The sequence below is a fragment of the Anomaloglossus baeobatrachus genome, chromosome 6 (genome assembly GCF_048569485.1).
Source record: "Anomaloglossus baeobatrachus isolate aAnoBae1 chromosome 6, aAnoBae1.hap1, whole genome shotgun sequence".
Classification (NCBI taxonomy): domain Eukaryota; kingdom Metazoa; phylum Chordata; class Amphibia; order Anura; family Aromobatidae; genus Anomaloglossus; species Anomaloglossus baeobatrachus.
In genome coordinates this window covers 304,602,952-304,615,404 of record NC_134358.1, presented here as the reverse complement: position 1 = coordinate 304,615,404, position 12,453 = coordinate 304,602,952, and the positions used below count along the sequence as shown (strand labels likewise).

Here is a 12,453-nt window from a genome sequence, read left to right as displayed (position 1 = left end):
CCGGTGCCGCTGGCATCGACTCCTCTCCCATCACCAGCACCATCCACGGCAGGAACACGGCATCGCCTGGCGATCGGAGCAGAAGTCGCTGGAGCAGACTCCAGCGGTGACATAACAATATGTTACCATGTGGAGCACGTAGACATGCATGTGCTGAACACATGGTCCATGTCAAAACATAAACATGTGCGCAAGCTCATTGATTTTAATGGGTCTATGTGTGTCTGTATCTCGTGTGAAAATGGACGTCACCTGTACTGGAGACACAGATGTGTGAAGGAGGCCTTAGGCCCCCTTCACACGTCAGTGACTCCGATACATATGACATCCGTTTTCATACGTAATGGAGACATGGACACACGTAGACCTATTAAAATCAATGGATCTGCGCACACATCACTGTTTTCACAAAGAACGTGTGTCCGTGTGGAGCCGGAGAAAAACAGACTTGTCTCCGTGCTGAACACACGGACACAAGTCTGTTTTTCTCTGGCAGCACTGGTGTCACACAGACCACACAGTGATGTGATCTGTGTGACATTTACAGGAGAAAACATGTGTCTGTGAAATAAAATTATTTTCTACTCACTTGTCTTCAGCCCTGCTGTCTTCAGCGCTGCTGTCACTAGCTTTCAGGCCCGCTCATTATGTTCATGAATATTCACTGCACCACGGACCCAGAAGCAGCAGCGCTAGAGACATCAGCACAGTGGACATCAGCACCGCGGACGGCAGCGCCGGGGACAGGTGAGTATGAAGTTCCTGCTCTCCGTGTGCTATCACGGAAAGAACATGGTGAACACTAGTGTGCCAAAATCACAGTACATAGATGGGCCATACGAACTTTCAACACGGCTGTGCAAAACATGAATATTTTTCAAGGACGTGTGAAGGGAGCCTTAGTATGATTTTTTAACAATAGCAATTGACAAGCAACTTGTTATCGCGATGTTATAGTGCGTGCAAGCTCATTATTACAAAAGCAAATGTTTTCTCAAGTGCTGCTGTAGTCGTTCACAAAAGCATGCTCTTAGCGACTTATTACACGGTGAAATTTTATGCCGACAAGCGATAATTTTTAAGCAAGTTGAAAGATTTTGGTTTTGCAACAATCAAACGATATTACGATCACTATCAGCTATTACACATTGTGAATATAGCTGTCTTTAGAACAATATTGCGATTTTATGTGCAATTTTTTTTGCACTGTCTAATAAGGCTTAAGCTGGTAATCAGTGGTTACACAGATTAGCCTGATTTGACTGTATAAAAGATAAGAGATGTAGTCTGTAGTGTTAAGGTCCTGTCACACACAACGAGATCGCTAACGAGATCGTTGCTGTGTCACCGTTTCTGTAACGCAGTAACGATCTTGCCAGTGATCTCGTTATGTGTGACACCTACCAGCGATCAGGCCCCTGCTGTGAGATCGCTAGTTGTTGCCGAAGGGTCTGGACCTTTTTCTTCAAAGGTGATGCCCTGCTGGGCAGGACACATTGCTATGTTTGACACATAACAATGACCTCCTATAAGGTCGCTCATCGTTACTGCATCGTTGGTAAGGTCTGACTATGTGACATCTCACCAGCGACTTACCAGCGATCCTTATCCGGTCGCATCATTTTCGGGATCGCTGGTAAGTCGTTAAATGTGACGGGGGGCTTTAAGGCCCCGTCACACACAGAGATAAATCTTTGGCAGATCTGTGGTTGCAGTGAAATCATGGACATATTGTTCCATTTGTACACAGCCACAAACCTGGCACTGATTGTCCACAATTTCACTGCAACCACAGATCTGCCGCAGATTTATCTCTGTGTGTGACAGGGCCTTTTTCTCGCCGGCCTCGGTTCCACTTGCACATAGCTTCTGATGCAAGAGCATCGGAAGTGATATGCTAATGACCCCCTGCTGCGAGTGTGAGCCGAGGGTCTTGCGATCATATCACATCTGCGGAGAAGAGAAAGGGAGCACTTTCTCCATCTCCTCTGCTGCTTGTCTCTGAGTACATCACACTGCAGTCCGATTACATGCACGTGCAGTGCGATGTTTTACACACTCCCATAGACTTGTAAGGGGGTGTGTGAGCCGAGACTCGCTGCCAAATGTAGCATGCTGCGATTCATTTCTCATGCTGACATGGCATGAGAAATTAATCGCAGATGAACACTGCCCCATAGTTTTGCACTGGTGGAAGTGCAATCCAATGTTTTATCAGATTGCACTCAGCTATGTTAATTGCAAGTGGAACCGAGCCCTCAAACTACAATACAAGCCTAATAAGTGACACACCCTGTAATCAGGCTGTCATGCACTATACTGTGCTGTCTAAGGCTATGTCCGCGCTTGCCTTTTTCCTAAAATTAGTGCTAAACACGCATGCGTATTTACCATGTTTTAGATGCGTGTTTAGCGCTTTTTACATGCTTTTTCCCTTGCGTTTTGACAGATGCGTTTTGAACATCAAGACACTGCTAAATAAAGATTAAATAGTCAAACAGAATGAAAAAAGAGAAAAAAAAGCAAAACATATATAATTGTTGAATTAATAATGAAAATAGTTACATTTCATGAAATTATAGTGGTTTTATAATATTGCTAAAATAGCAATAAAATCATAATTTTCATTATTTAATTATCTGACATTGTGTGTGTGTGTGTGTGTGTGTGTGTGTGTGTGTGTGAAGGGACATATCATTCCATTATTTTAATGTCTGAAAATAATGCGTTTTTGAAGTAAAAAATGCAGTGTTTCTGCACCTAAAAAGCAGGTAACACGCTGGAATTTTGATATTTGTTGCTTTTTGATACTTCTCATTGACTTCAATGTTAGCAAAACGCTGCAGAAATGGCAATAACAATTGACGTGCTGCTTCTTTGAACGCCTGTTTTTTGCCACAAATTATGCAAATTAAACTCAGCATTTTAAAACGCAAAGTGCAGACAGGAAATCTACATTTTCCATAGACTATTATGGAAAAGAAAAACGCATGCCTTTTGGCATGAAAACGCTGCAGTTCAAAAACGGACCTAAAAAGCAGCTGAAACGCAGGTGGAAACGCAAAGTGCGGACACAGCCTTAAGAATAAGGCTGGTGCCACGCTTGCGAGTGCCTGGCATGTATCTCGCATGAGTCTCGCGTTGCATCACCCGGCACGGACTCACACTCTCCTCACAGGAGCAGGTCGGTTGCATAGAGATGCATGTAACCGACTCGTTCATGTGAGGAGAGTGTGAGTCCGTGACGGGCAATGCAACGCGAGACTCGTGCAAGATACACGAAAGTTGCAAGTGTGACACCGGCCTAAATAGCGAAAACCTGCTGAAATAGACTCTAAAGGGTGCTTTACACGCTGCGACATCGCTAGCGATTGCTAGGTATTGTGTGTGGGGGGAGGGGTAATAGAGGGTGCACTGTATTGTGTGTGGGGGGAGGGGTAATGGAGGGTGCATTGTATTGTGTGTGGGGGAAGGAGTAATGGGGGGTGCACTGTATTGTGTGGGGGGGAGGGGTAATGGGGGTGCATTGTATTGTGTGTGGGGGGAGGGGTAATGGGGGTTGCATTGTATTGTGTGTGTTTGGGGGGAGGGGTAATGGGGGGTGCATTGTATTGTGTGTGTGGGGGGAGGGGTAATGGGGGGTGCATTGTATTGTGTGTGTGTGTGGGGAGGGGTAATGGGGGGTGCATTTTGTGTGTGTGTGTGTGTAGGGGGTTTTGGGGGGTGCATTGTGTGTGTCTGTAGAGGGGGACGGGGGTGTGTGTGTGTAGAGGGGGATGGGGGGTGCATTGTGTGTGTGTGTAAGGGGTGATGGGGGGTGCATTGTATTTGTGTGTGTGTGTAGGGGGTGGTGTGGGGGGTGTGTGTGTAGGGGGTGGTGTGGGGTGTGTGTAGGGGGTGGTGTGGGGTGTGTAGGGGGTGGTGTGTGTGTGTGTAGGGGGTGGGGTGTGTGTGTGTAGGGGGTGGTGTGGGGTGTGTGTGTAGGGGGTGGTGTGGGGTGTGTGTGTGTAGGGGGTGGGGTTTGTGTGTGTAGGGGTGGGGTGTGTGTGTGTGTAGGGGGTGGTGTGGGGTGTGTGTGTGTTTGTAGGGGGTGGAGTGGGGTGTGTGTGTGTGTGTGTGTGTAGGGGGTGGAGTGGGTGTGTGTGTGTGTAATGGGTGGTGTAGGGGGTGGTGTGGGGTGTGTGTGTGTGTGTGTGTAGGGGGTGATGTGGGATGTGTGTGTGTGTAGGGGGTGGTGTGTGATGTGTGTGTAGGGGGTGGTGTGGGATGTGTGTGTGTGTGTGTGTAGGGGGTGGTGTGGGGTGTGTGTGTGTGTGCAGGGGTGGTGTGGGGTGTGTGTAGGGGGTGGTGTGGGGTGTGTGTGTGTAGGGGGTGCATTGTAGTGTGTGTGTGTGTGTGTATGTGTATGAAGTAATGGGGGGTGCATTGTAGTGTGTGTGTGTGTAGGGGGTGATGGGTGTGGGTGTGTGTGTGTGTGTGTAGGGGTGATGGTGGGGTGCATTGTGTGTGTGTGTGTGTGTGTGTGTGTGTGTTTGTAGGGGGTGATAGGGGGTGCATTGTATGTGTGTGTGTGTGTGTGTATGGCGTAATGGGGGGTGCATTGTATTTGTGTGTGTGTGTGTCAGAGCTGTGTGTGTAAGAGGCCGTACTGTGTGTGTGTATATATGAATTAGAGCAGTCTGTGCGGCCCCCCCAGAACTATATGGGTCCCCCAGAGCTCTATGTCACCCATGCCAGTAATGAGTACACCACCAGAGCTGTTTACCACTCCAGTAACGTCTATGCCCCCTGCCCCTCCTGTAATATATATATTGTAGCCCCCAGCCCCTCCTGTGATGTATATGTATATACAGCAGTGCTGTCAGTGTGCAGTCATGTCTGTTAGTGACAGCCATCGTAAAACACAGCCACATGTCCTGAAGGAGCTGGACGGAAACAAGCGGGAGAGGTGAGTGAGGCTGCTGGCGACTTCCCCATATTAATACCTGTAAGGGCTCATGCGCACGTAACTGCTGAATATTCTGCAGCGATTTGACAGCACATGTGCGCGTCAAATCGCTGCAGAAACACTGTGTAATGGATGCAGTTTTTCTGTACAAAAAAAGCCGATTACATGCGCTCTGGATGCTGCCCCCACCATAGACAGAGCAGGAGCTGCATCCAGAAGGCACAAATAATTGACATGCTCATTTTACGCACGGATTTGGGTCAACATTTTAGCACCCAAATTGCTGCGTTCATAAAAGCAACGTGCGCACGTATCATGCAGAATCTACATAGATTGTTCAGGGGACGCAGGGCGCATGCATTTACACTGCAGTGCTATACGCAGCGTAAATGCATGGAATTACGCAACATGCACACGAGCCCTAATGCGTGTGTGTCTGCATGTATGTCAGTGTATATGACTGTGCATATATTTGTCTGTTTATATGTATTTTTCTGAATTTGTCTTCAAATATGTATATGTACGTATGCCTGTATGTGTATGTGTGTGTCTGTGTGTGGATGGGGTCCACTGAGACTCTTTCACCCGGAGGCCACAAAAACCTGGAGCCGGCCCTGGCTGCCTTAACATTGGGATCAATAAAAAATATGTGAGTAAAGCGGGCTTTACACGCTACAATATATTTAACGATATGTTGGCGGGGTCACGTCGTAAGTGACGCACATCCGGTATCGTTAGTGATATTGTAGTGTGTGACAGCGACGTGCGACCCTGATTGTGCGTTAAAACGTTGATCGCACGCACGTAGTTCATTTTCTAAAAATTGAACGTCCAGTTGTTCAATGTTCCCGAGGCAGCACACATCGCTCCGTGTGACACCCCGGGAACGATGAACTGCAGCTTACCTGCGTCCTGCCAGCAATGCGGAAGGAAGGAGGTGGGCGGGATGTTGACGTCCCGCTCATCTTCGCCCCTCCGCTTCTATTGGATGGCCGCTGTGTGACGTCGCTGTGACGCCGAACGTCCCTCGCACTTCAGTAAGTGGATGTTCTCTGCCCACAGCGAGGTCGTTTGGAAGGTAAGTACGTGTGACAGCAATTAATCGTTTGTGCGACACGGGCAACAAATTGCCCGTGCCGCACATACGATGGGGGCGTGTGTGATCGCATACGATATCGCATATGTAATTGAAACGTGTAAAGCAGCCTTAACTCTACTTTGTGTGTATATGTGACTGCTGTGAGTTATCCTGGACTGTGTCTGTATTGTAGTACTGTAAATCTGAATGTGGCAGAACAGGATAAGATAAATGTTCATTGGATTTATATCTAAATGCTACAGCTATCGCGCTCTACTGTTATGGCTAAAAATGTTAACGTTATGGGGCCCCCACCAGATTTTCTGCCCAGGGGCCCCCACCAACCTTAATCTGGCCCTGCTTCTAGGACAGCTTTCACAAGATTTTGGGGGAGTGGGAGTGGAAGTAATTAAACAGCTTTTGTAAAATCAGGTACTGATGATTAATGAGATCAGTCCCTATCCATCTCAAAGGTGTTTAACGGAGTAAAGATCAGGGTTTTGTGATTTGAACGGAGTTCTCCACCCTAGATATCGTCTGCACAGTATTTTTTTAAACTGTTGCCACATGTAATCATATATGTTTTATTTTTGTATGCTATAGTATTAATATTACTCCTTGAGAATACAATATCTAACACAACCCTGAAAGAGCCCCACACCATTATCATGCGTCCACCAAAAGTAGTCACTAAGCATTCACGTAAGTCATGTCACACACATTGTTTTTACTTAATTTCATTCTGCAGCTAAAATCTGCTCTCTTGGCAGTAAAACCGTTGCATATAAAACGCCTGTTTTTGAACATTTTCACTGCATTTTTTTTGCATTTGTGTATTAGGCTGGGTTCGCAGGTCCCATAGTCATCCTTTATCATGGATCCGTTAGAGATCTGGTTTCAAAAAACTTGTACAAACACAACTTTTTTGTCTGTTGTTAAATAACAGATGTCATCCAGATCCATTTTTAATGTGGAGTCTTTGGACAACGGATCTGTTAAGGAATTACTGTTTATTGTCCACGAATGTTTTCCATGTGCCATCCGTGATACTACATGGAGAACAGGAACTTTATGCTCACCTGTCCCTGGCACTGCTGTCCGTGGTTCTGATGTATTCTGCTCTGCGGTCTCCGGCCCTGCTGACTCCCCGCTGCTGCTTCTTTCGGTCCTCAGTGCAGTGAATATGCAATGAGCATAATAAGTGGGAGTCGGAAACAAGTAATAGCAGCGGCAGAGACAGCAGTGCTGGAGAAGGTGAGTGTAGAAATTCCTTTTATTTCACAGAAATGTGGTTTTCTCCGGTACGTGTCACACTGATGTTACATGAGGCACATCCGTGCGGTCCGTGTGACACCCGTGCTGCCGGAGAAAAATTAACATATCTATGTGTGGCGCACACGGACACACGTATGCTCCACACGGTCAATGGGAAAACTCGAACGTGGAGCAACCCATTGATTTTAATGGGTCTACGTGTGCCCGTGTCTCCGGTACTTGTGAAAATGGACGTCAAACGTACCGGAGACATGGATGTGTGAAGTTGGCCTTAGACTGTATGGGCTGCATTTCGAACACGCCCCTATCACGTGACAGAAATAACTCATACCTGGAAGGAGCCCATACAGTTTAGCATCTACCAAGGTCAGTCAGACATACAGAGCCAGGAATGGATATCAAAACCTGACCCACCTTTTAGATATTCTGGAGCTGCTATCAATCAAATAGCAGTGCATTTCTATAACTTCACTTGCACATATTTCTGAAATAAGACCTCCAATCTCAGAACAAAAGGTATACTTACATTCAGCATCCTAGAGCCAGTATAGTACTGGATTTACTTTATATATGAAAATCCTGATGGTTATTTCTCTTTAAAGGGAATCGGTCATCAGATTTTTCCCTGTTAAACTAAAATAATCACCTTCTGCAGCTCCTGGGCTGCATTCTATGAAGGTGCACCTTGGCCCTGACTCCCCTTCCAGACCCCAAAAATAACTTTATAAAACTTGGCCGTTAGGTATGCTAATTACCTTGCTTGGCCAGCTGGGCATGCTCATTTTCTCCTCCTGTCTCCCCCTTCTGCCGCTGATCGCTGTCCTCCTTCCTTGATTGACGGGATGAAGCCTCCGTCATCATTCTCGTCGCATTTTTAAATCTCGCGCCTGTGTAGTTAGGTCAGCTCGCACAGGGGCAGTTCGCTCTGCCGTATCACGGGCAGAGCAGAAAACAGCTGCCCTCGCTCGCGCCAGTGAGCTAAATGCACAGGCGCGAGATTATGGGCGGGTATGAGCATGGCGCTGGTGAGTTCATGCACAGCTCTTGAAAAAGCGCTGTAAGATGGCTGAAAAAAGACTTTACATGTCAGATTTAAGAAAAAAAGTTTTCAAATTAAATCAGAAAAAAAAACAATAGTGTAAATAAGATTTCTGAAATGTCACAGGTTTTGCTGGTACTGTAAAAAGAATATTATAATTTGTATTAAAAAATGTTTCTACATACAGTACAGACCAAAAGTTTGGACACACCTCATTCAAAGAGTTTTATTTATTTTCATGACTCTAAAAATTGTAGATTCACGTTGAAGACATCAAAATTATGAATGAAAACGTGGAATGAAATACTTAAAAAAGTGTGAAACAACTGAAAATATGTCTTATATTCTAGGTTCATCAAAGTAGCCACCTTTTGCTTTGATTACTGCTTTGCACACTCTTGGCATTCTCTTGATGAGCTTTAAGAGGTAGTCACCGGAAATGGTCCTACAACAGTTTTGAAGGAGTTCCCAGAGATGCTTAGCACTTGTTGGCCCTTTTGCCTTCACTCTGCAGTCCAGCTCACCCAAAACCATCTCGATTGGGTTCAGGTCTGGTGACTGTGGAGACCAGGTCATCCGGCGTAGCATCCCATCACTCTCCTTCTTAGTCAAATAGCCCTTACACAGCATGGAGGTGTGTCTGGGGTCATTGTCCTGTTGAAAAATAATGATGGTCCAACTAAACGCAAACTGGATGGAATAGCATGCCCCTGCAAGATGCTGTGGTAGCCATGCTGGTTCTGTATGCCTTCAATTTTGAATAAATCTCCAACAGTGTCACCAGCAAAGCACCCCCACACCATCACACCTCCTCCTCCATGCTTCACGTGGGGAACCAGGCATGTAGAGTCCATCCGTTCACCTTTTCTACAAAGACACGGTGGTTGGATCCAAAGATCTCAAATTTGGACTCATCAGACCAAAGCACAGATTTCCACTGGTCTAATGTCCATTCCTTGTGTTCTTTAGCCCAAATAAGTCTCTTCTGCTTGTTGCCTGTCCTTAGCAGTGGTTTCCTAACAGCTATTTTACCATGAAGGCCTACTGCACAAAGTCTCCTCTTAATAGTTGTTCTAGAGATGAGAAGGTGTGTCCAAACTTTTGGTCGTTACTGTATTTCTATTGATTCGCAGTCAATTAGCAGCATTCTTATCAACACTTTAGTCAACATTTGGGGCTCGACATTGTGTATGATTATTTCAACCTTCTGTACAGTTGTTTGACCATAAAAATAATTTCATAAAGCTCTCAGCATACAGTTCTGCTGATGTCACATCTAGAGACTTTTTAAATGGTGTCTTAAGTGATACGACAGAGGTAATTTTTATGAACCATGCACTTCAGCACTCGATGGCTTTGCTCTGAGTGTGCATTGTCCACTGCCACGTGACTGAACTGAGTTTCATCAGTGATTTCAGTCAGAGTCTTGTCTGACTTTTATCTGGGTGTCTGCCACCAATAGGCGTATACTCCCGATAATGGTGAACAACAGAGCACATGGTGACTCTGTCTGCACTATTATAGTCAATGGCCCCATCAGTGCATACATCCAAATCCTGTTTTGCGGGGGGGTTCGATGGTAACCCCGATGGGGCCACTGAACGGGGAGAGGAACGCAGTATCAAATTGGCCTTATACACAGGACATCAAGTATTTACATAGTACTGTCCCGTGTATAAGAATTTTTCAAGCCATAAAGAAGAAGTTGTTCATTTGAGCTGGACCATCTTGTTTCACTTATCATTAACCAGGCCATGGCAAAGAATATGTCCGAGCTCTGAACAAAAGGTGGATGACAGCAATGGTGAGCTGGATTTTACTACTATATATGACTATTCCATAATGTGGCCAGTTTAGCATGCTGAAACTAGTGAAAGGTCTTCTTAAACTCCCTTAAATTTCAATTTGTATATTGGATATTGGGTAAAATCCAAACAAGTAGAAAAAGTATATAAGATGCTTAATAAAATATTTTGCAGATTGACTATTAGAACCATTTCACTAACATTATGTTATTTTGTGTAATTTTGCTTCAGGTTGTGCATAATAAATTTAATAGTGTATAATCTTTCACTGACACTAATATGCCCTCTCCTTTTCAGCATCGCATGAGGCCAGAAATTGCGCAGTTGCTAACGCCTCACATTTATGATAAGCTGGAAAACCATGGTTCTGTGCTAAGTTACCGAAACATAAAGGTAAAATGTAATAGAAGTGGTAGAGCATTTCCTTTTGCTGTTTTGTTATTTTAGAAATATACTTACCCCTTCACCTCCTAGCCTGTTTTCACTTCCCTGAAAAGTCCATATTTTATAATTCTGACCAGTGTCACTTTATGTGGTAATTAGTGATGGACAGACTCACAGATAACCGGGACCAGTGGACCTGACCGGATGAAAAAAAAAATCCAGTTACAACCTTGAATTAATCCTGGTCATCTGGCTGGACACAGATCCCCCATATGAAAGTCTATGGGGACCAGAATCCGTCGATTTAAAAATGGTAGAAGGGATAGGGGGATTAGAGCAAGCGAGATATACTTACCGAGACTCTGGCGCGGCTATTACTATTTCCTGGCTGCTCATTCATTTCTGGGGCCGCTCATTACCTTCCATGTTACCATGTAACAGAGCTAACTGAATCGTGTTACGTACCCTCTGTCCATATACGCAGTGGTATACAAAGAAGACCTTTTTCCAAAAGGGTTTGAGTCTGCTACACTCCCACCAAATGTGAGCCATTGTGGTTTCTTTAGATCTGCAACCCCAGCTTATCGCTGACATGAAAGGAAAATCACATGAAATCTATTAGATACCAATTTGGAGAGCTTATGCATAAAAATGAAGGCTTTCTACTGGCTAGTCGTTGAGATACCACAGCCTGACTCCATTTCCCAATCATATATGCAATTAAGACACTCTTCATTGGTTACTTTAGTAAAAAAAAACAAATACAAATAAGAAAGAGAAATCATATATGTGGGGTATTGGGCGGACATATCATTGGTCACATTGCTGCACAGGGGCCCAAGAGATTAGAGGCCCATTGCTACATGAAAAGCAGGTGCAAATTTGAATTTGAGTTCTTAGACTGCAAAGGGACCATAGATTCTACTAAGGCTGCTTTCACACCTCCGGTTTCTGCAATGCGGCACAATCCGGCACTTTGCAGGAAAATCGCAACTGTTTTTTTTTGCTGCCGGTTGCGTTTTTTCTGCATAGACTTTAATTAGTTTTAATTTTAATTTAATTTAATTTTGCCGCATGCGGCAGATTTAGCCGATGCGGCGGCCGGATGGAACGTTGCCTGGCACGTTTTTTCGTGCGGCAAAAAAAAAACGCATCGCGCCGCATTCGGCCGATGCGGCGCATTTTTCAATGCATACCTATGGCGGCCGGATGCTGCGCGATGCGGCAAAAACCGCATCCGGCCGCCGCATGCGGTTTTTGCCACTGCGCATGCTCAGTAGCATGCCGCAAGCGGCAAAAACCGGACGGGCCGCATGGGAAAAACTTATGCAAAGGATGCGGTGTTTTCACCGCATCCGTTGCATAGCTTGCACAGCCGGATTGAGCCGCAAAGCTTAAGCCGGATGTGTGAAAGCAGCCTAACACAGGGCCCTTTTCTGTCTCTGTCTGCCAGTGATGTAAGGTGTGAATCTGAAAAACACAGCATTTTCAAAGGATGTGAAGGGAGAATAAAAAAGACTCCTCCCCACCAGGAAGCCAACTCGGTTGTACATATTCCATCTAGGAATGATTAATGGATGATTTTGAGTCTTCAATATTATGAAAGCTGAAAGACGCTCACTAGGCAAAATCTGGTGAAATCAAGGGTCATTTGTTGCTCTCCATCCAAGAAATGTTTCCCTGTGGCAGCACAGGGAGCAATGATGGAAAGAGAATCTGTCAGTAGGATCAACTTTCCTAAGCCATCTATATGGGCATGTAGGTCAAAGAAAGTTGAATACAATTATACCTTGATATCTGTGATACCTTTATGACAGAGAAATCCATGTTTTTCTTATAAGCTAGCTTTCCTCCAGAGCTTATATTTAATAAAAGGGGCATTACCAGTGTGAAACATATGCAGTTGAAACTAGAAGTTTACATA

General features: G+C 45.1%; 1 protein-coding gene across 1 annotated transcript in view; it reads left to right on the top strand.

Moving 5' to 3' along the window:
• Positions 1–12,453, top strand: part of LOC142243895 (NFX1-type zinc finger-containing protein 1-like) — a 267,452-nt gene that overhangs the window by 235,451 nt on the left and 19,548 nt on the right. Inside the window, exon 12 of the mRNA XM_075316092.1 lies at positions 10,443–10,538. Coding sequence (XP_075172207.1) covers positions 10,443–10,538 — 96 coding nt within the window. The remainder of the gene's footprint in view (positions 1–10,442; positions 10,539–12,453) is intronic.